At 36.4% G+C, this 24,160-nt stretch overlaps 1 protein-coding gene across 5 annotated transcripts in view; it reads left to right on the top strand.

Annotated features, from left to right (window-relative positions):
* Window positions 1-24,160, top strand: part of MCTP1 (multiple C2 and transmembrane domain containing 1) — a 252,740-nt gene that overhangs the window by 111,245 nt on the left and 117,335 nt on the right. For all 5 annotated transcript variants that reach the window (XM_052700796.1, XM_052700793.1, XM_052700794.1 and 2 more), the window contains 2 exons: window positions 12,339-12,509; window positions 14,936-15,066. In XM_052700796.1, the coding sequence (XP_052556756.1) occupies window positions 12,339-12,509; window positions 14,936-15,066 (302 nt within the window). The remainder of the gene's footprint in view (window positions 1-12,338; window positions 12,510-14,935; window positions 15,067-24,160) is intronic.

Raw genomic sequence — 24,160 nt, 5'->3', positions numbered from 1 at the left:
CACAGTAGTAGACTGCAGTTAATTCTTGCCTTTTTCCTGTTTGTGTTTCCAGAAAGATAATGAAAATGTGTGTAATTCCATGTCAGTTTTCTGGCCACTGTTATTTAATGCTGCTATGCTGCTTTTAAGTTTTAAGCTTTCTAATTTTTTAATAATTAAAGACTGTTTTTAAATATCTGAAGGACTTCAGCTGAAATGGCAAATTTATTTATTTATTTGTTTGAAATATTATCATGTAGAGGTGTTAAAATGAGAAGAAATAACTATGTGGAGCAATTTAATGTGAGCTATTTCCTTTTCTAGCATATTGATTTTTAAATTAAAATACAAGGTTATTGATAAACGATGTACATTTGCATGACATTTCCAGTGTATTAAAAAAATTAAAATTTCAGGTTTTATAATTCTTGGGCACTGAACTGAATTTTCACACATTTTAATTCTATGACCCAGGACAGTATTTTATCTGTTTCCTTTTCGAAATCTATGAGACAAAGAGAGTTGGAGGGGAGAAGATGTGTAATGTTTTGATTCTCGTATGATTCATGTAAGTTCTTTCAAAATACATGAGTTGCTCAAACTCAGCTACAGCTGAGGTTGGCTAATGGCACTGCTATATTGCACCTAGCCATCAGTGGGCTAACTCTTGATGTACTGAAATGTCGTGGAAGAGTTTATGAAATTTAGCCTGGAGAAGAGAAGGCTCTAGGGAGACCTGACAGCAGCCTTTCAGTACCTGAAGTGGGGCTGTAGAAAAGAATGGGACAGACTCTTTAGCAGGGTCTGTGGTGACAGGACAAGGGGAAGTGTGTTCAAACAAAAAAAAAAGAGGAGATTCAGATTGGACATAAGGAAGAAGGTTTTTACTGTCAGGATGGTGAGGCACTGGCACGGGTTACCCAGAGAGCTGGTAGATGTGCCATTCCTGGTGGCACCCATGATTGAGCTGTAGGTATCCCTGTTCATTGCACAGAACTGCACTAGGAGAGCGTTGAGTGATTTCACTTCCAGTTCAAATGATTATATGAAATCACGTCATGAAAAAACTGTCCCAAATATCTTTTTGGTTTGACACAACTATGAGCTTTGATTTTCCAGAACAAATGACACATCATAGTAGCTGGGAATTCTTCAGAGCTGTTAAACTGAATTATTTACATGTATTTACCTTTGTTACATTCATCTGACTTAATTCAGTGGCCACCATACTAGAAAAGGAGTATATGAAAAGATTTTGTGAATAGTGAATGCATGAATGTAAATATTGTCTTTTTCTACATTTATCTTAGCTAAAGCAATAGTTTCACCTTGATTTTTTAACTTGTATACATTGTATGCACTTATGTACATAATATGCACTGTAATTCTCATGATTTATAAACAGAAGTCTCTCAGTTAAGCCACTGAACTGTGTGATAAAATGCATCTAATTGCAGTTGGATTTTAGTCTGTTCATTTGTCCTGTGGGACTCTTACAGAACTTGAGATCCTTGACCTGCTGTAAAAATAAACAAAAGAACTCAAACAACATTAGTTACTAACAAATCTCCCCAAAATGGTTTTCTCTGGAGTGTGTGTTGCTCAATACTGAGACACTATAAGCATATTTAGAAACAATACTGAGAAATAGAATAATTGAATGAAACATAGCATCATAGTCAGTTGGAAGGGACCTCAAAGCCTACCCTGTTCCACAGGCAGGGCTGCCCCCCACCAGCTGAGTCTGCTCAGGGCCCATCAACCTGGCACCAAGGATAGGGCACCACAGCCTCTCTGGGCAGCTGTGCCGGTATTAGTGCTTAATACGTCTAGATAAAAAAGAAAATGCCCAATTTTAGATCATTCTTCAAGAAATATTTATCTTACATTAATGAGAGCTGAGAAAAAAACTACTAAAATTTTTAGAGTTATTAAATTTTTGAAAGCTTTTATTTCTGAACTATTTACAGTGACACTTACAGGAAATCAGCCTGATTTTAAGAATTATGACAGAATACAGTAATTTCTGCATTGGTGGGCTTGAAATGTAAATTTTCTGTGGTATCCATAGATTGAAGTTAAGATGTAACAAATGCATTTTTGTATGGCATAATTATATTCGTGAGCAACTTGATTTTCATGTAGTTCCATGTAGTCTAAACTATATCTGAAAAAGAATGGCAGCTAGTCTCATGTGTGAGATGGTGTTACGGTATTTGTATCCTTTCACAGAAATACTATGGCCAAATTCTGAATCTCTTCTTTAGTTCTTGCTTCCTCTATACGCACAAAAAATGAATTTAGGGTCTCATGAAATATGTGGGTAAATGCATCTGTATGTTTTATTTATTTTCTAGGTAAATGACAGTTTTTAACCAAAGTAGTGTTGTAAACATGTGTTAGTAATGTCACTGAAACTTTATTTTTGTGTTTTTGGTTTTGTGGTGGTTTTGTAATTGATGTTGGTTGTTTTTCTTAGAACTTTTCCCTGTTGTGTTTGCTTTATGGCAGACATACTCAATCAAAACTCATGGGAGCTGGAGGGAATACTCATCTTTCACTGAATCTAGCAAAAATGCAATTTGAACAGTTTTGAAGTCAGAGCATTTGCATCCAGTGGAAAGTAAAATTTCCTGTCATCAGCAAAGAGAAACTCTCCATGGGCTGTTTTAAAAACCAAGCAGACAAACCATCATTTAGCTGGGAAGTTAGAATTTGCACTCTGTTTTCAGCTGGTTGTTTTCCTTCATCCACAGCCTGATGTTGCCATAAAACAAACAGCTGGTCAGGGGTTACAGATTCATAGTTATGGCTTCTGCTGATTGCTGTGGGAGAGCAACTACTTCCACTTCTGCCAGTTGCAAAGCAATTACTGTAATTCTAAACTAAATCTATGCTAAGATTCGTCACACCTCAAGTAAAGATGCAGATTGATGATTTAGTTTTCCGTGCACATTCTTGTGATCCAGGTGTTTGCCCCATGATCACGTACTCTCATGCCTCAGTTCCTGTGTTTTACTTATTAGATACTCTGTGCATTAGAAGATAAAGTATTTGTAGGATCTTAATATTTTGAGTAATCTGTTTAAAATAAATAGAGGAAGTTTTTTTCAGTTTCCACTAGCTTTCTCTAAAGATAAAAAAAATGAGAAGCTTTAACCTCTGCACTTGGGCTTTCCTCTCTGTGTGTGGAATCTGACCTTCTGTGGCCTTCTTGGTGGCACTCTGTCCACCACACAGTTTTTCTTAGGGCAGATTTTTCCTTTTCATGTTAATTCTTCTGGTTAAGATATAGACTTCTCTCTGTTTATTGCTGAATCTCCCAGGTTTTTGTGGTTTCTCCTCAGAAATTTATTTTAAGTAAAGTTCTTTTCTCTGCCACTTAGCTTTACATGCTTCTTCACAGGTTTCTCCCACCCATGAAGTACTCACTTTGTTTTCTTTCTTTTACTTCAGTTCTGGCAATACAGCTTTTACTAGTTGTGCTTGCATTCAAGAAAAAAGGAGAGGGAGTTTGTTGCAGATTGTCAAGTATTTTGTGGTGGTTGCCTTCTGCTACTACGTGTTGACTTTGCATGAGCTTCCATCAAGAAGAGTTAATGTTATACTTTTTGTGGTTTTTTTTTGTTTTTTTTTTTAATAAACATCACCTTTTTTTTTAGTGCTGTTGAGTAGTTTATCTTGCATTTGACAAGTAATTGTTTTCACTAACTTAAGCAGAAACCTTTATTTGTGACACTCTTTCAAAGAACAATTCCGTTTATTTTGAACAAGCAGAATTTTCTGTAAGGAAACTGAAATTGCTGGTACACATTTTATGAAAATGCCCTTTACTCTGTTGCTGTACAGTTTGCTGTAAGAGGAGATTAATTCAGAAAAGGGTGGGGGATATTGTAGGATGTATTTAGCAGTATCTAAAAAAATGCATAAATAGTTTGCATCAGAATTATATCACACTGTGGTCAGTGTGAGGAATGAGGGCAACAAAACATGAAAGAAGGAAATTAAGAAGGTAATAGAGCTGTCTCTGGAAGGTGAGGATAGCAGCTGGGCAGATATTTGTGAACAGACAAAACCTCACTTCTTCGTGCCTTGAATAATTAAAAATCTATGGCATGTGCAGTGATTGTGAAAAAGAGAGAAAATTGGAGTAACAGCCTGAAAAGTTGTCTTCCTGAAATATTGTAGGTACAGTGACAGCAAAACTCTGCTGACAGATGTTTGTTTAAACTGTCCTTAAAAATTGGCAGTGGTGGATATTCTAACACCTCCCCAGAGAATTAGTTCCAGCCCTTATCTGTCATTTCCGGTAGAACGCTGTCTTTTCCCTGGAGTCTGGCATATCCCCTGTGCTGCAAATTAAGCACATCTCTTCCCTTGACACAGATAGATATGTTCTATTGCAGTGATTTGGGCACAATTTACATATGCATTTTAGAGTAACATTGAAAAAAAAAAAAAAAAAAAAGATATTTTTCAAAAAAAAACCCCAAACAACCATGTATTTAATTTGGAAGAAAATTTGATAGTAATGATTAGGGATGTTAAGAATAAGCAAGGAAGCAAACCGGTGCTTTCTGCAATTAAGTTTTACTGTAAATAGAAAATAGGTCAGACTGGATAGTGATATGCAAAATTAGCAAGTCTGTTGTAGGTTGACCAGCACCAAAACTTGATGCACTGTTCAGCTATAGCTGTTACACTGCTGGGTCATCAGAGCTGCTTTAGAATCAAGTTTTAGAAAACACCACCATATAGCTGTTGTGAGAAAGCTGAACAGCCAGACCCAGTGCAAAGTCATGAAGTTTTTGGGTCAGATTCTTAAATTAACAATCGCTGCAGGATGTTCTCTCACTGACAGTTGCAGAGCATGTAGGAACACCTCTGCAGAAGGCTGAAGGACTGGAGCTCTGCTAGCAGTTGTGGGTCAGCTTATTCAAAACTATTAATCTGTGGTGAGCTCTTTCGGCATGACTCTGATTAATTAGAATAAAAGGTCCATTCTTCCTAGAAATAAATGTGGATTAGTCTGGGTTGCAACAGGTTGTGTATAAATTAAGAATAAAAATATTTTTTTCATCACAAAGTCATAACTAAGAGACTGCTTTTGGTTAATTACAGTTGGTTTGAAGTGTTTTTACTGCCTGAAGCAAATGGATTGAAGTATTTTACATTTTGCATTCAGTTTACTGTTTTTGTTTTATCACTGCAAGATTCCTTTTACATGTACTTTTAAAAGGAAAATTACGACTCATAAACATTTAAAACAAAAAATGAAGTGCAAAATGTAATACACTTTCAGCTCCTAATTGATGATAGTTTTTTGATTTTATTTCAGATTCTTCCCTAAAAACCTGTATGTTCAGTGGCACAAAGTAAATTGCAAAAAGTGATGGCCTTATTGACTAATGCTTTCATTCCTATCTAAAGATGTTTGTTTTCTATGACCACTGATTTGCCTTCTGACATGAAAAACTCTGTGAAACACTTTTGCTATTTTAAAATTGAAATAACTGTATTTCCACTGGAATGAGAGATGCCTCTTGAGTAGAGCATAAGACTGGAAATAGAAAATTGTAACTTAAGGATAACGAAGAAAATCAGAAACATGGTTGCATGACTTCCCTTAATTGAAGGATTTTGGAGTCAGTTAGAATCTTTGAACTGAATCCATGTAGAGTTATGGAATAGAAAGTGGTGTAATTGTAATTGTTATTATTTAAGAAAAATAAATTAAGAAAACACTAGCTTTTATAAGTCATGGGGTTCTAAATGTCAGTTTATCAGCTGTAAATAGTGTGTGAAGGAAAACTGCTAAATAATGGAATAGAAGTAAAAAAAAAGTCAGAATAGATACACCTGTCTGTTAGACATCTGGTTATAAAAATTATGCAAATATTATGTGAGGCTTATATTTGCATTACTGGTAGCAGCTATTATAGTTATCAGTCAAAACAGCTGAGTAGAATTTCACTGAGCAGGGTTTCTGGGTTCAGGCTCTGACTTCCAAAAGCGCAAGGAGCTTCCATCAAGTCTTAAGGCCATTGCCCTTCTTTGTGTCACATTCAGTTCAGCATTAGGATGGTGCAAAATAGCAGGAGACTGGCTTTTCACATACTGCAACCACAGTTTCCGAGAGGAATGACAAGGGTGAAGGTTAGGATTAAACTGACGCAGATCCCCCGACAATTCCTGCCAGCTTACCTTTATCTTTTGTAAATATTTCGGTCTCTTCCCAGAAAATATAAGGCTGACTTACTGCTTTTACTCTGCTTAATGGCCTTCATTATATTACACATGAGCTGGTTCCAGCAAGTACAGTTTGGCTTTCCTTGCAGTTAAATAGAATGCAAGGTTGTTGTACTGTGCATACCACAAAAATTAAGGAAATGCTGCAGAAGTATTAGCTCTTACTGCAAATACTGTTTTGTCACCACAAGATCATTACAATAGTGACAACATTTGATTGTTAGAGTCAACATCCCAGACCAGATTTAACATGACAGTCATATTAAGAATACGCAGGAGAGAGAGCAGGGTCTAAATGTCTTAGGTTCTGAATGAGTTAGATTGGCTTCACCTGGAATAGAAAAGTCCTAAGCATGTAAGCTATTGTTAGTAGAAAGTTAAGATGAATGTTCTTTCTTATTATGGTAACCAACAGAAGTAATCCATTTATAAAACTTTTGCTCACCATGGGCAGAAATTAAAAGGACTTGTCATAATCCAATTGAAGGCCTTTTTAGAAGCTCATTACCTACCCACTGATGACTTTTGCAAGGTATTGTACTTTCTGTCTTTAATGCAGGAAAAGCATGTGTGCAGCTTTTTATGTTCAAGCATCTCTAGATTTTTATCTGTCATGCAGGCAAGTACAGAAGTAGCAACTGTGTCTGTTGACGCATATATTTTTTTTTTTAATTGCTTTACCTGAGCTATGCACACATCCCAGAAACTGGGAGAGAATTCTGACTTTTTGCTTGAACTTGCAACAGTTAATGAGGTTGGTGCATTTGTTTTCCTACTCTGTATTTGTACATTTGCTCTATTCAGCAACAGATAGAAGTATAATTCTTTTCTATGTTCTTCCTTGGTTGTATTTAATTTAAAGGCTCCTACCCAAAGTAATTCTTTGGATAGCAATGCTGTTGTAGGACATACAGTTTCATTATATATTTCTCTTTTAAGACCTTTTGTCTTCAAAGTAAGTTTCTGGTAGGCATCTAATTCTGCTTGCAACTGTGCCTAGATGCACTCATTACCATTAGCTTATTTCATAGAGTCTCAAAGATTACATGGATATCCAAAAGTACTTCCAGAGTTTTCAGAAATACTCTCTAAGGTTTCACTTCTATCAGAGAAAGTAATAATAAGTTTGTGCTGATAAATGCATTCTTCCAGAACATACTTTGAAGTCTTGGCACACAAGATTCTGGTCCATACATTAAATTACAGTCCATGCTGAATGGGCAAGAGCCTCAGTCCAGGGTGAAGCTTACCTTTGTGTCAGTGAGACGTGGTTACATGGCATCCCAAGAAGAGTTTGGGAATGCACAGCAGAGGACCCGTACCTGGGAACATCACCTGCATTTTGCTAAGCGTAGTTGGTTTGCTGTGCATATGCAGTGATATATGCCCACACGCAGAATATTAAACCATGTTGTAACACCATCTTTCAGCTCTGATAGTGTATTTGACATAATGTTCTATTTTGGTGTCAGCAGATTTTCTGCTGTTTGCATGCCCTTCTGACTATCCCAGATACAGAAAAAGCAGGTGGAACACAAATAAAAACATAAATTTTATTGGGTCAAAAATGTTATTTTTGCATATAGAGCAAGTGTGAAGAAGTATTAAATCAGTGTATGAATTTGAAATTATGTGACTACTTCTTGCAGGCATCTTTAAGTATCTTTTGATACAAAAGACTCCCTTTCAAAAGTCTTAATTTTAATTTTCTTTGGGGAGAAAGGAGGGAAAGTTTCACAGTATGCAATTACAACATTTTAAAAATCTTATGCTAATTATAGTTATCTATAGTGATATATATATATATACATATGAATATAGTTATGTATATTTGTATAGTTATATATGTGCATACATATATATGTATATATATGTATATGTGTATACTTATCTATAATGGCCTGAGATCTTGATTTTGCTTCTTTCACAACTGTGACATCATGTAGGCAGTATCTCCAATTACAGATGGAAGTATTATGAAATATAGCTGTATACCTATTCCCAGAGAAATTCCCAGAAAAACTATGCTGTTTTTTCATGTTGCTATCAGTCTGTGGTAAAGAGTGAAGCCAGGATGCAGTATTCATTAATTACTTTGAAGGAAATAAGATAGTTAAGAGCAAGTCTTAATAAATATTATTTTATTGGAATAACCTAGAAAGATACGTGTTGGTATCTTTCTTTTACATAAATATTGTGGGTTTACTTCTGCTCTCACATCATGCAAGGGTTGTGGCCTGCTATGGCTGGCTCAGATACCTGAAGAGGTATCTAGAAATAATGCATCTGCCTCACTCTATGAAATGAAATGAACTTGATAGGGAAAGAACTCTACAATATGAAACAAGTCTTTAATTTTTCTCCTGAATTTTAGCTTTTGGCAAGTTTGACTTGGAATCTAAGTATTCTTATTTACTTTTTTTAACTTCCTGTTTAGAAATTAGAGATTATACCTATGTCTGTAATATCTGACGGTAGGGATGACTTTGCCAGGAATAGAAGAGTGGTTAATTTGTCTGTTCAGATGCTGTTCCATCTCCCACAGAAGTAAAAATAAATAAATACATAAAAATATACCAAAGAAGTTATTCTTGTTGTAAAAGATCATACACCATGTACCTTTCATGTCCAGGAAGTCTCAATAGCTTTAGCTCCATTCAGCTGTAGCCCTGCACTTTTAGTATGTGTTCGTTCTGCAGTTTGCTTTTTTAATGGACCTGTGTGTTACTGATAAAGCCAGGAAGAGAAGAGCAGCGCTGTTGTCCAAATTCCCTGCTTCTAAGAAGCAGCAGCAACCACATATCAGTTTATTTTTAGCAGTCGGTTTCCTTTATTCCTGCAGATTGAAATTTGAACTGCAGCTTTGCTATCAGTCAACATGCTACTGGTCTCTGGTGGTCTCTTTGCATGTCATAAGCAGTGTGATCAGCAGTGACCTGAAAGGGCTTTCTGAACCAAAGCATTCGTATCTGTTCTCGAGGTTTCTGCCTGATTTTTGTGAACTGTCTGACCTCTCTGTCATTTTATGCTCTCTGCTGGATCTTCATATGAAAATTACATTAGTTGATTATACTCCTTACTGATCATAAAAAAAAAAAATAACAGTAATCTCATTTCATATGGAATATGATGGCAGCTGCTCAAATGCAACTAATTATTTTAAAAGCTGTTGAATTTAGATCAAATATACCCTGTCAGTGAGGTAAAGACCTCACTAATAATAATTGTGGTTAGGTTTTACTTTAAAAGAGCTCCAAAGCTATAAGTAAAATTAAATGCCTATTTTCCACGGTAGTATTCTGGAAACAGTTGGATTGACATTCAAGTTTTAAAGAAAATAACGTATATTCTTTGCTGAAATGTCTCAACCAAGTCACTGCTTCTGTCCCAGTATGAAATCTCTTTTTAAGTGTATTTCTCTCATATTTCTGATTCTTCAATCTGTATCTCTGTCTTAGTTTCACCTAGGAAGGATTCTTTTCTTTTTACTTCAGAGCATCTGGTATGATGCTGTTCTGATTCTAGGAGAAAAACAATCTTGATAAACACCGATGTTTATGTTTGCTGCTAAGCAGTGTTGTACAGAGCCAAGGCTATTGACAGCAAAAGGCCCAAGGAGCTGGGAGAGAACAGATTTAGGACAGCTGACTTAAAGTATTCAAAAGGATATTATATACCACACCAAGCAGAAGGAGTTCAGAGGAGAGTGGGAGTTCATCTTGCACTCTCCCACTGTTCGGTACATTGGTCATCAGTCAGGTGGCAGTGAGCAATTCCTTCTTCATCACTTGTTATATATATTTATACATATATATTTTTCTCATAATTGTTATCCTTTTCTTGTTCTCTATCTTAGTAAAGAGTTTTATCTCAACATACAAGTTCTACTTTTTTTTTTTTTTTTTTTTTCTTTTTCCAGTTCTCTCCCCCAGCCCACTAGGAAGCAGGGCAGTGAGCAGATGACTCTGCGGCACTGTGCTACCTTCCAGGTTAACCACAACAGTATCTCATCACTATACATTAGGGGTGGAGTCATAACTACTATTCAGTCTTCCTTTGGTTCCAAACACTCTAAGAAATTGGAACAATTAGAAAAAAACTATGTTTGTTTACAACACAAATGTTTTGAAACGTCTGTGTACTACCATATGAAGGATATTTTTGCTAAATTACAGTTCACTGAGTTTTATAATTTACCATGTTTTCATGTTGTAAGTTAAACTCTTCCGATTACTGAGTTTCCCTCTTGTACCCTAAGTTTTGTGGGATTTCTGCTCTCTGTTGGCACACTGCTGTTTTATCTAGCAGGTTAAGTTAAATGCTACTCCACAGATGAACTCCCTGGTTCTCTGATTGCCTTTGAAGAAAAGACAATTTTGTGAGAAGTCTCTCTGCAGTCGTATTTTGAATGAATACAATAGTAGAATGAAAGGTGTCTTCCCATGCACCCTAAAACAAATTTGGCATACCTGAGGAGGCAAAGGTGATTTGTCTGTTCTCCCCACTCAGCCTTCTCCCACAGAGGAATTTGTCAGTAAATATTTAGGTCGTTTGGTTTGTGCATGTCCATGTGGATTTTTTTTTTTGCCTGAAAGTTAATGGCTGAGAGTCCACAAGTGCACGTTTCCAATCAGAGGATCAGCAATGTATTGTCAAGAAAGTCTTGAATGACTATGTCCTCAATAGATTCAGTTTTCCATACTGTTTCTGAGACTACTGTCTCGCTCCAATTTATAGGAGGGAGAGGAGGCTCTTTTATTATCTATATACCTGGCATGAGATTAAGAAACAACGGTTCAAATGTTGGTCTGACCAGTTTATTACAGATCTTAATTAGGGAAATGGGGAAGGGGAGGACGGACACTATTCTGAATTAGGGTAATGGGCAAGGGAAGGAAGGTGATAGAAAAGATAGGAAAGAAGAAGCAAGGAGTCTTTATAGGCAGCCAGAGGGACATAGTCACCACCATGGATCCAGCGAGGTTCATAGTTCCATCTTTGATCCTCAGTAGTGGTGGGTCATCGGGCATTGTTGTTCTATTGACGACGACGACGATGACCATGGCGATGATGGCCCCTTTTCAATGCTTCAAAGTGGTCGAGTCAGCTGTCTTTGGAGTGACAGCTCAAATCCAAAGTGGTCAAGTCAGCTCTCCTTTGAGTGGCAGCTCAAACCCAAGGTGGTTGAGTCAGTTCTCCTTGGGGTGGCAGCTTCTGGCTCTGGGATCTCAGCAGGAATCTCCTTTGTTATCTTTCTGGCCTTGCCAGCAGATAAGAGGAAGCAGGGAGGCACCAACTTGTATCTTGCCTTCGCAGGATACAATGGTATCATCCCCCAGCCCTCCCATACTAAGCTGGAGCTGTTTTGTCACAAGCCAGATCTTCCACAAGTGAACACTCCTGAGCACTCTCTTCCGCTCTTCTACAGAGCAAGCAGCTCTGGGAGAAGGGGCTTTCAAATGTTCCCAAAGCGAAGTCGATTGTCACATGGTTAGCACCCATCACTTGCCTCCTTGACAAATCACTCAGAGTCTTATCACAAGAAAAACCTCAGGAAGCAAGCTTTGAGCCAAAAAAACACAAAAAAACGAAGAAGGATTCTCACAACTACCAGATCATTTTAGAGACTGCAGGTAGTTGTCAGGTACAGGATTTTATTGTTTCATTTTTCCTTGATCCATGTTTCTCATGGTAAGTTTGTATTTGAATGTTTCATTTTCTCACTGTTCTTTATGTGTGTTGTAGTGTTTGTTCAAGTTCATTCAATCATATGCAAGTAATATAAGAGAATGTATAATGTCTACTTGTTCTTAGTTCTCTTGGCAGGGGAAGAAGTGAAGCAGGGAAAACAAAATTGCTGTTTCAAAAATTCCCTTAAGCAGTGTTAGCATGCGTTCTGCAAAAGCAGCATATGCCATTATGTGTGCATTTGTTACCATTTACTCTCCAAGTAATTCTTCATAATGTGGTTTGCTTGTATACTGACAAATAACTAAAAAATGGCTTAAGGTGGTTGTTTTGCATTCATGATAGTATGAAGAGGAACATTAAAATGCAGAGAAAAATTCTGGATTTGTCTTAACTAAATTTATGTTTTTATTTCCCTGAAGTTTCAGACCCAGAGCTTACGTCTCTCAGATCTGCACAGAAAATCTCAGCTATGGAGAGGAATAGTCAGTATTACCTTGATTGAAGGCCGTGAACTTAAGGCGATGGATGCAAATGGGCTGAGTGATCCTTACGTGAAATTCCGGCTGGGGCATCAGAAGTATAAGAGCAAGGTAAATTTAACTGTGACCTAAGCTACACTTAGACCATGTTTGAAATTCTCTGTGTTTCTTCCTGGATGTGTTTGGTTTTGCTTTTGTGTTTTTTTTTGCATGATCATATGTAACTGCCAAAGTACCTCGATATTTATTCAAATATTTTCTTTTATTTAATTATAAACAAAAATAATACTGGACAACGAAAAAGACTGCTAAAACTGTAATTGAGTAAGGAGGCACACTGTATTTTCCATACAGATTATTCGGCTTTTTTTTTTTTTTAGTTCCCATCTTCTCTTGAACAGGGAATTGGTACTCTGAACATTTTGTCAAGAATCACACAAGAATCAAAAAGGGATTTTAAGTAGGTGTGAAAGGGGTTTTAAGTAGATGTTTTTTCCTGCTCCTTAACTACTGTGTTTGATTAAGGTTTTGAAAATGTATCTTGGTATTTCTAAAATTTTAGGTAAGAAAATTCTGTCAGGAGCCCTAATTCAGATCACAGTCTGTCTCCTGAATTTGAAATGCTTATCAAGGAAGTCAGGTCCAGTTCTGTTTGTATATATGCATGTATTGTTTTCAAATTCACCTGGGATATTAGAGACAGCTTCTCTGTCATTATTTGGTTTCTGAAAATCAGAAAAAAATATTCTGTTTTCTATCAAGTATTTACATGAATTCTTTTCAGTAACTCATTTTGAGGCAAACAAAATAAAAGACTGAAGAAATGCATTTCTTTCTCAGGCATCTCAAACAAAATCAGAATATATGCTTACCAGTTTGAAATACGGGAAAGGTATTTTTCAGAGGTGAATACTGAGTGATCATTGTCTGTAATGATTTTGGCTAATGGGCACAAAATGACAAGCATATTTAGAAATTTATAGCAAAGGATATGTCAGAAATATTAATGTTTCAGCAGCATCAATAGAAAACACATGGTCTAAATGGCATATCCTCTAGATACTATTTAACACTATCTGCATTTTATTTATTTTATGAAAACAATTCATGTGTTTTCTTCTGTAAAAAAGTAAACCTGATAGGAAATGTAAATTCTTTGCATTACAATTACTTGCCAGTTGTTTTCACACAGATGTTCAATATTTGGGAATGTATTTGTTCCTTTGATCAACTTTCAGTATCTTCGTTGTGTTATGATGGATGGAGTGTCTGTTCTTTACCTTTTTTTGTGGTATGAATTGGACCTGCACAGCTGCTATGTGATCAATATATGTATACACACATATTTATTAGTATTTGACCGTTTCATCCACTTTTTAAAATTCTTTGTGATAAGCAATTTACAGTGCATAGTACTGAGATTGCACCTATGAAATGGCATCAGGACCCTTATGTAGCAGGGAGTTCCTATCAAATGCCTGAAAAGTCAGTTAGCTAGAATTCAGTGTTTTTATTTCCTGTTACCCACTCCAGAGTACATATTTACCTACTTTTTCACCACTGTTGTCACTCAATTTTGTGATAGTTATTCAGTTTGAAAAAATGTGGGTTTTTGTTTTGTTTTGTTTTTTTAATCTCATGTATCTTCTCATGTACAAAACAAAATTGAGAAATCGATTCTCAGGCTTTTAGGACTTTAATATTTTAATAGGACCATTATCTCTTAATCTTTATTAATGTTTAATTTTTTTCAAGGCAGTTTCATCAACATAGAAAAGAGTGATATGTTCATAAACAAGGTACTCAGCAGCTTCAATTTTTGCTTAGGATGGGTGTGACAACTGCTTTTGCATTTTGCTTATAAAAACTGCAAGCTTTCTGTACTGCAGAGCATGTTTACAAGTACATAGACTGAAATCCATTGAAGTCAGGTATGATTTTTGAGAGTAGTTGGACCGAAAACGATTCAGAAAATTATTTTTATATTAGCTGCAGTGGAAGGGGAGTAACCTGCAGACTTCTGTCAGTTTTTTTTTCTCCAATTCTTGTTTCTTAAAATTAAAGTAAAAGATTATTCTTCCATAAGATATCATGGTATCATTTTTCTCCAAGTGTTTCTGAAGCTGGGGAAGAAGGAGATCATCAAATTGTTTCTGTTTAAGTCTTTTCAGTAACCATCTACTTGTCATTTCAGGTGCTTTGTTTTCCTTTAGGCTGAGACACTTTGTAGCTAACTGTCACTCAAGGTAGGGCATGATTATTCTACAGAAAAATGGTTCCATTCCCAGGGTAAGCCCTTTGTTCTGGATGCTTTTGAAGGTGACAGGCTGAAAGATTTTGGAGGTTGCTGATGTGTCACATAAGCATGATAGAGCTGACCAGTAGTTTTTTTTAATTACTGTGTTTAAAATTCTCACTCCTTAAGATTATTATACTGGAAAAAAACTTCAAGGACAGGCTCTAAATATCAAATTTAGAATTTAAAAAACAGTATGCCTACACAATGTAGTATGACTTTCTTTTTGTGCTCTTTTCAGATTATGCCAAAAACTTTGAATCCTCAGTGGAGAGAGCAGTTTGACTTTCATCTCTATGAAGAACGAGGTGGAATTATTGATATTACCGTGTGGGACAAAGATGCTGGCAAAAAGGATGATTTTATTGGCAGGTTTGTACAGTTACAGCCTTCTAGTTCTCTGGGGATGAGAACAGATGATTAAAATGAGCCTTGGCGATGAAACTGTTTCTTATGACCATTTGTTCCTGCCTTTTTTTTATTTTTTTTTTAAAGGTGGCAGAGGATTTTTTACAAAGTATGAGTACAGTTTGCTGCATTTATTTTATTCTTTACTTTGATGGTGTAAAATAATTTCTATTGACCAGTAGGTGGCAGCTTTTACCAATTGATAGGCATAGGTTTTCCAAAATAAGAATCCCATGACTGGAAGTCTAGTCAAGATGTGGCAGGTTCCATATTACGAGGTATGGCTTGAAGGAGAAATAATTCTCATGACTTGTAATACACACATGACATCAAAATGTTGTTCTTATTGTTTTAATCTACTTGGTGAATGAAATTAGAGTCTTCTTGGGCTACATGCACTTCAAGAAATTTGTGTGATTTTGCTTGTTGTTACGGTGTTAGAAAATGATATATACTAATACTTTACAACAGTGGCATTAGCTGTTATCTAATGAGGGAAAAAAATCTGTCTTATAGTTGCTGTACAGTCAGTGCTATTTTGAAAGCTCAGATAAGTATTTATGTCATACTGTAGTAGATATCCTTACTTTCTCACTAAAAAGAATTGTCAGTCTTCTGTCTGACAATTGTCTACTTTGATTTTTAGAACACTGGTTATAGGTGCTTTCATTGGGAAACTGATACTACCAACTAATAGGATTCCTTTTAGGGGATGTTTAAATGAGAAATGGAAATCCTACAGATGTGTTTATGTTTCTACAAACCTTTTTCTTCTTTTGCATCTATTTAGGTTTATTTGGATCAGTCAGATAATATTGTATGTTTAATTCTACCATAAATAATTGGAAGTCAGAAAAGATGTGGTCTTTGGCAGACAAGCAGCCTTAATATTGGACAAAAACACTTGTCAAAGTATACATGGTGGAATTTTATTTTATACCATAAAACTCTCTGGATGAGATGATATGTTTATATTTGAAGTTCATGTATATTTGAAGGTTTTTTTTGTACTTCAGTCAGCACATATGTCAGCAGTGGCTATTTTTCTGAAGTAATATAATCAATTAGGCATATTTCAGTATGTGGTAAACCTTGAGAAATCATTTCTGTTTTCTGCTTAGCTTGAACTTTGTTATCCAAAACATGGCAAGTTTTCGAGTTCTGATGTATGATTTCAGAATACTATCATCAAAGCAATACTTAAATTATTATTATTGCTGTGATTAAAATAGTATATTTTAAGTATTTTGAAGAGAATGTCATAAAATAGATAATTTTTTTGTATCCAGTATCTAAATAAGAATTCAGTGGGGAAATTAGGGAAATATAAGGAACATTTGTAACTTAAAGCACACTGCTATGTAGATAGCTCTTCAGACTCATACAAATTTTGAACTATTTTAAATTTGAATGTATTTCTTTTTAGTAACTGAAGACTGTCCAGTGGTGAGCATCAAGTAATTTCTACATTTTATTAAAGCACAGGAAATGTGATAGTATGGGAAATCTTCCCTTGATGAAAAATGCTCAGAGCATTTAATTTTTCTTTACTTTTTTTTATCTTGTTTTTTATTTTTCGTTGGCCTAGATATGTACTTTTTATATAGCATAAATACCAAAAAATCCTTCCTCTGATAAAGCTCTCCTTTGTTGTTTCTGCAGTATTGAACTGACATTAACAAAATCCATGGTATTTCTACCAAAATCTCTCTGCTCTTGATTTTTTTGACATTTTTGGCTACCAGTGTGCTTATAATCCCTCTTCACTTTGTCCTTTCAGACACTTCTCTCATTTCACCTTCAGGTGGTACTACATCTCTGGATAATGCAACTTGCAAACACATTACTCTCCATGAAGATTTCCATGAAAAATTTTGTCATTTGTCAAGCTCAATCTGAACACAAAGATAGGTCTTAATACTCACCCTCCCTAATTCTCTTTTCGAGTCACTGTGCATGAAAATCACTGACACTTGACAGTTCTACTTTCCAGGGACCTCTCTACCCAGTTGCTCATTTTGAGGCTGTTTCTGAAAGTTGAGGACTTGTTCTCTGCATATACTATGATAAATACGTATCAATTTTATAAAGCACATGAGTGAAGTTCCATGGCTTTTTTAAGGCACATAAAATAAACTAAATATTTTAAATCAGTGTCCAGGAAACACGTAGGAAGGAAATAAAAGGGTAGTGTTCTAGCATAAGCTCAGTGATGGAGAATAATCTTTTTCATCTTGTTACAATCTTCCTACCTTCTTGAATAATGTGCAAGTAGTAGCTACTGTATTACATAGAAATAATTTTATTAAATGAGAGTAAAAACTATTTTGTCTTGAGAAATTCCCGTCTGACCTAACTGTGGTTACAGAGAAGCTGTAGTTGTTGAAAGAGATCTTACGTATTGAAAGAAATGGCAAACCAGAGAGTTGAGAAAACAGTCTGAAAAAGGTTGTTTAGAAGCAGTACTGGAAGGTGCAAAATGGTGAGCTGCTTTGCTATGGAGAGTCCCAGAAACTAGTTTAGTTTCCAGAATAAACTGACTGTGGGGACGGAAAACACGAGCATCTCTGTTCCCTCAGCATCTTGGTGTTGATAAGCTTCTCATGGCAGCACTCTCATAATCTCCCATCCAAGCTTGTGCTGGCTGGCTCATGGGCCACCAGAGGTGCTGAACTCTGTTGTGCTCTAGGGTTGAGTGACAGTGTGGGAGCTACCATGTTTACCAGGCTTCTGCAAGACAGGGTTCCTAGTTAGAGGGTTACAGGACAAGCACAGTGTGCCTTGCAGAAACGGGTACTGAAGTGTCCTTGAATTGACTTACTCGTCCTCTGCTAAATTCGCTGTTTTATTCATGTCTATAATTTATGTCATAATTTCTCCTGGCATATATTTTGTCTCAGTTGCACCTCAATGAAATTAAAAAAAAAAAGTAAATCAAGAACACAAACTTCTGTGAGCCTTGTAGTGTGGTGGAGAGCCAGGAGGAAGTAAGGATGTGACAAAGTGCAGATGGCATGTGTGCTCAGACTTTGAGAGCTGGGAATTGCTATCTTTTTGAGGGCATGAAGATGGAGAAAAGATATTAGAGAAGGCTAAAGACATGGAAGTGAGATATTGGCTTTGGGGCTGTGTGAGAGAAGGAGAACAGTAGTGGCAGGGTTGTCTTCTAAGAAAGAGGAAAGTATTAAGAGTATTAAGTATTAAGTGTGATAGCAACAGTATGGCATCGTAATTCAGAGGAGTAAGATATACCTGTCATAGAACATAAAGTTCCATCTTCATTTTGGTACCCAGACAAGTTCAGTGTGGTGGTTCTTGAAATGAGATGATGATTGCTTTATTTCCATTCTTAATTTTGAGCATTATGTGTTCATCAAATACATCTGAGTTGCAATTGCATGTGTTCCCCATGTGAGTATAAAAAAAATAGAGCATTGTGAGCTTCCATCTAAGAATACCTCTCCCAAAAGAAGTCTGAGAACCATTTCAGTGTTTATTTTAGGATTCAAAAGCCTCCTAAAAGATCTCATACAAAAACTTGGAGAAGATTATATTTGTGTTCACCTGCTGATTCGTATGACGGAACTTTACCATAATTAAGTTTCACACCATAAGAAGTTACAGGTCAAATTCTGGTGTTCTTCAGAAGAATATTTAAACAAAAAAACTAAGAACAAGTGACATAAGGTCTAAAGATGTTTTGGTTCAGAAAATATAAGTCCTTGAAATCATTAAGGCAACTTTTTTACATTCCAGTGAACATGAGTCAAAACAACCCCAGGCAACCCTACAGGCTTGGGGAGGAGTGGCTGGAAGTCACTCTTGGACAGTCGGCTGAACATGAGCCAGCAGTGTGCCCAAGTGGCCAAGAAGACCAATGGCATCCTGGCTTGTATCAGGAATGGAGTGCTAAACTCCATTCCTAGGGAAGTCATCCTGGTCTCTTCTCACTGGTGACAGGCGACAGGGCGAGGGGAAATGGCCTCAAGTTGCGCCAGGGTAGGTTTAGGTTGGATATCAGGAAACACTTCTTTACAGAAAGGGTTGTTAAGCACTGGAATAGGCTCCCCAGGGAGGTGGTTGAGTCACCACCACTGGATGTGTTTAAAAACCGTTTGGATGTGGTGCTCAGGGACATGATTTAGTGGCGGGTTGTTAGTTAGGGTAGTATGGTTAGGTCATGGTTGGGCTCAATGATCTTTAAGGTCTTTTCCAACCTGGGCAATTCTGTGATTCTATGATTCTATGAGAACTTACAGTATTAGTCATTATTTCATCTGATAGGTAGAAACACAAATGTGTATGTGGATATTGTTCAGTCTGACTACATTTAATATTCATGTTTTTTCAGTGAGTAAATCATTAACATATTGAGTCAATACACTACTGTGATTACTGCAATAATTTTATGTAGATAATTCCAAGATCAAAACGGAGGTGAAATGATATTAATCTATGTGTAATTATTAAAATTCCTTATCATCTGCATTTTCGAAGGCGATCCTCACTGTCACCTTTACGATAATCAGCTAATAAATCCTCGTGATTGTTACACCTTTATGCAGAGCAGTAATCTGAACAAATTGGCTGCTGACAGCTGCAATAAATTGCCAAGAATGAGTGCTGTCAGAGAACAAGTTGTTTCTGTGAACGTGCAGGATAAGTAAATCCCATGTCATGCAGTTTTTTCCAGCTGAAGTTATTTGCATCCCAGTACAGCAGAATTTATAGCATTATTTATTTGTATGAAAAATGCATGTTTATCTTTAAAATGACATTGAGTTTTACTCCTATCTTATGTTAGGAAATATCTGCAGACTTCATCTAAATCTATTTTCTGTAGTTGTTACTATGTTTTATCAAATGCGATGCCAATGAAGAACATCAGAAGACCTTCTGTATTTTAAACTCATTAAAGCTATGTATTAAATATTCCTGTCAGAAAGTGAAACATCCCATAATGTCTCTGAACATTGTTATTAAAATTCAGACTTTTGTATTTGTGCAAATGTGTACACACTATACAATATTTAATTTCTTCCTCTTAAAATGGATGTTAAAGGTGAAATATTGAAAATTAAGTACTTTGGTTTTATTTTTTTAAACAGCTAATCAGTTATGTTTTAATTTTTTCATACTAGTGAAGCAGTAGAGGGTTTTTTGGGTGCACATGAAAGGAAGCACAATGAGATCCATACTGCTGCATTATTAATCTGAAGACACACTGATATACTACTCACAGCTCTAAACTGAAGTGGGATTTTTATATAAAATATTTAAGCCTTTTTCAGTATTATTTTTCTAGCCAAACTTACATAATTTCACTGCAGGATCCCGAACATTGTAAGCAGAGAACTGAATGGTGAATCAGCTGAACTGATATTTCCACATGCATATATAGTTAAGGGATGGACACTAAGCATACGTTTGACAGAATTCTCTGGAAAGAAAAAGTTGGTTGTTCTTTTTTTTCTTGGATTTGTTGGTATGTTAATATGATGGTACTGTATTATATATAAATACTGATTTTTCTTTTCATAGTGGTTTGAAAATTTCTGCACGTTGCAGTAGTTCTGGAAAGATATTTTCAAAGTTCAAATTTATTATTTAATAGTTTATTGTAATTTGAGTTTTGAGTTGTGCATATGTGTGAATTACACAGCAGTTCTGTGTAAACTCAGACAAGCATACAGTCAATGGCCTATGTGTATTATACACGATGATTAAAGTTACATCATTGAAGATGCTTTTCTCTGTGTAAGAACGTATTGCCAAAAGCATTAACATCTAAAAATGCTTCTGACTGGCCTGCCCTTGACAAATCCTGCGATGTGCTTGTCTGTCTCCATTTCTTATCATTTTCAAAGAGAGCTGGGTGTAAATAGCACATCTTAAAATTTGGTCTTTGCACCTAATAATGCTAAGGCATTGCTGTTCTTTTAAAAAGCAAGAAAGGATTATCTTTGTCTTAAAAATCTTCAGCAACTTTCTTTTAACAGGCATTCACAAATTATTCACAAATTATTCACATATTATAATAACATTATTCACAAATTTATTGAGAAGTGTTTCTGTATACTTCTCCAAATTCAGTAGTAATTGAGACAGAGAACGCTGCATGCACACTGGATTAGTACACCCTTCTTCTTGTATGTCCTGCATATGGAAATTACTCTGCCAGGAAATAAGAGAAAGGGAGAATGATAACTTTAATGGCTACTGAGATCTGTGACCATGGTAATAAATGAAAAGAACAATTAGTGGTGTAGATACAGGTTTGTGAGGTTTTCTGGAAGATATGGATTGTTATCATCTGAAAGATTTTGCAGAGTTATTTGGGTTACCTCATGTAGTGAGAACCAGGTAGGAAAAAAAGTGTTTCTCAAAGCAAAAGATTGTTTAGCAAAGGAGAGTATTAATTTTGAGATAAAGAAACTACATGATGATAGCCCTTACATTGCATGTCTATAGCATATGACTGTGCTGCTAAGATGATATAGGAAGTATCTCATAATAAAACATCTGCAAGTCCTTTCTGTTGTCTACACAACTTCAGACATAAATCTGAAGTGTTATGGCAAGGAGTTATGCTTAAAAAATGTTGAGCTGTCATTTCAAAATCCATCAGCAGGATTTTGTGGCATGGACCGTATTTCTTCCAGCTAAGCATACACAATTGTCTGCATTCAGGTCTGGCTCACTGGCCAGTGAGGCAGCTCCATATTTCATGCAGCTCTCATGCTTCCATTATCCAGACAGACTTACCACATGCTGCAAGGCTCTTTTCTGCTTCTCATGTTTTGCTGCTTGGCTCCCGAATGCCCTTACAGCTGCTCCTCAGCTGCTGTCACACTTCCTGTCACTGTCCCATTTAGCTGAGCCACCACTCCAGTGCCTTGGGGAACTTTGCTGGTTTTCAGATTGTCTCCTCTCTTCACCACCTATCACAAGAACCACGTGGGGTCTGTAATTTCATTTCTTTCTCATTAGCTCTCTGCTTAAAAATGACACTCTCTTTTTCTTCCAAGAACTTCACGTAACTGCAGTCTTGTCTGTTTGAGCCATATCATTTTCTGTCATGCCTTGCAGAATTTCCGCTTTCCATTTGTTTCCTGGTTTTGCTGGAACATTTTACTCAGCACATAAAGGCTACGAAGTCTCACAAATTGTAGCAGTTCATGCCTCACTTCTTCTGATGTACGTCCAGCTCAGTTCTAATTGCAGAATTGCACAGTTTCCTCTCCTGGGCGTCCTTTGGAGCAGCATAGACCTGGATCACAGTGGAGTTAAAAGGCTGTCTTTCTGAACAAGTCATGACGATAATTAAGTTACCTGGGTTGTAGCCAAGTGGTGCTTTTCTGTCCCTATCACTTAGGATTGTGCCAATTCCTCTTTTATGCTTTATTTTGTCATGTGAGAAAATGATCTCGCTATCTGCTGCCTCTCCCTTGCCTGGCCACCTGGCTTTTAAGAGGCCTTCTATGTCATGTCGCTACCTTTGTATCTCATTCATTAGCAAGGATATTTCACCAGGGTGCCAAAGCGGTCTTACATTCCAGGTTCTGTTAGAACTAGAGAGGGGAGGCGATTTTTGTCTCTCAGACCTGCTGATAATAAAATACTACACATAGCTCTGGTTTCCATACTTTAAAAAGGATGCAGGAGAAATTCACTGGATCAGAAAAGTTACAAAAAGTCATTTGAGGGCTGTAGGAGACGTGATCCAAGGAAATACATAGGGAGCTGGAGGTGTTTAGCATATCAAAAGGAAGATCAAGAAGATATATGCTTGTGGTATGTGAGTAATTTCACTAGAAGAAAATAAGGGGTACCAACGGTTTTTTTAGCCTAGTAGAGAAAGGCATAAAAAGAACCAAAGGCCAGATATATTCAAATTAAAAATAAATCAGAAATCCTTATTCCTAGCAGTTTGGGTAATTAACACACTGAAGACATTTTCAGAGGAAGTGTTGGATTCCCCTTGTATCTTCAATGGGAACTGCACCATGTTTTTGCAGCTACTTCCCTATCGTACTTGGTGCATGAACTTGACATACTCACATGACTTTTTCTCCCTTCACTTGTCTCCAGACCTGAAAATCCAGATCCAGGTGTTGCTTGTTAGTGTTCACTGGCATGGTATGGGAGGATATATCTCCATTTCTCATCCTGGACATGTCATCTAGCCAGGGGCATTGTTCCATTGTCCCTTCCCATCACTTCAAGCCTAGTCGCAGGTGTGCAGTGAAAGGACTTCATAACATGGAGTAGAAGAGTAATGAAAATAGTCAGACTATCCTAAAAGCTAACATTCACTGAAGGTGATATACCATTTTTCAAGCCATGTTTGAAAATCTGTCTGTGGAATTAATGGCTATTTTTGACATAGATTATCATACTCAGTACTTCACCAAAGCTGAACTTTTCCTCTCACCAGCAATATATCAATGATAGTGTGATAAGAAATTGAAGTATTCAAAATTCACTGTTTTTTTTTTTTTTCTTTTTTCCACTTTGTTTGTAGGAAAATTTGATAGAAAAAAGGTTTGGCAGATTTTACTACTGATTTTAGTGAAAGTTATTCCAGAATATGTTTAGAGCTTAGATAATGCCTTAATGAATAGGCTTTCTTTTCTGTTTTGCTTTCATGCAAAGAAAAGGAAAAACTAAGAGAAGTTTGTTTGTTTGTTTGTTTGTTTTTCAGGAAAACTTGGTATAAAACAAGCATAGTTGTTTGTTTGTTTTCTAAGAAAAAGCTACCAATGGAAAGAATCACAATTGTTTGTACAGTGTAATTGTATATTGAATGTTTTGTCTTTGAATTGAAGAGCATGCTGCTCATGCAGTTGCCTTGGCAATGCTCCTCAAGCTTCAGCATCTTCTCTGAGTGAGGTGCAAGCCAGCTGCATCTCCTGCAGGGTTTTCCCCTTTCCTAAAGGAGGGGATGTGAAACAGGATGAGAAATACACTTTCACCTGACTTAGTAAAGATGTTGGTGCTTTTTGCCAAGATTCTTATAAAGCACAGTGGTGGCATTCCATAATGAAATAATCTTTGA

Source organism: Tympanuchus pallidicinctus, unplaced genomic scaffold (assembly GCF_026119805.1).
Source record: "Tympanuchus pallidicinctus isolate F22 unplaced genomic scaffold, pur_lepc_1.0 scaffold4, whole genome shotgun sequence".
NCBI lineage: Eukaryota > Metazoa > Chordata > Aves > Galliformes > Phasianidae > Tympanuchus > Tympanuchus pallidicinctus.
This window is presented reverse-complemented; position numbering and strand designations above follow the sequence as displayed.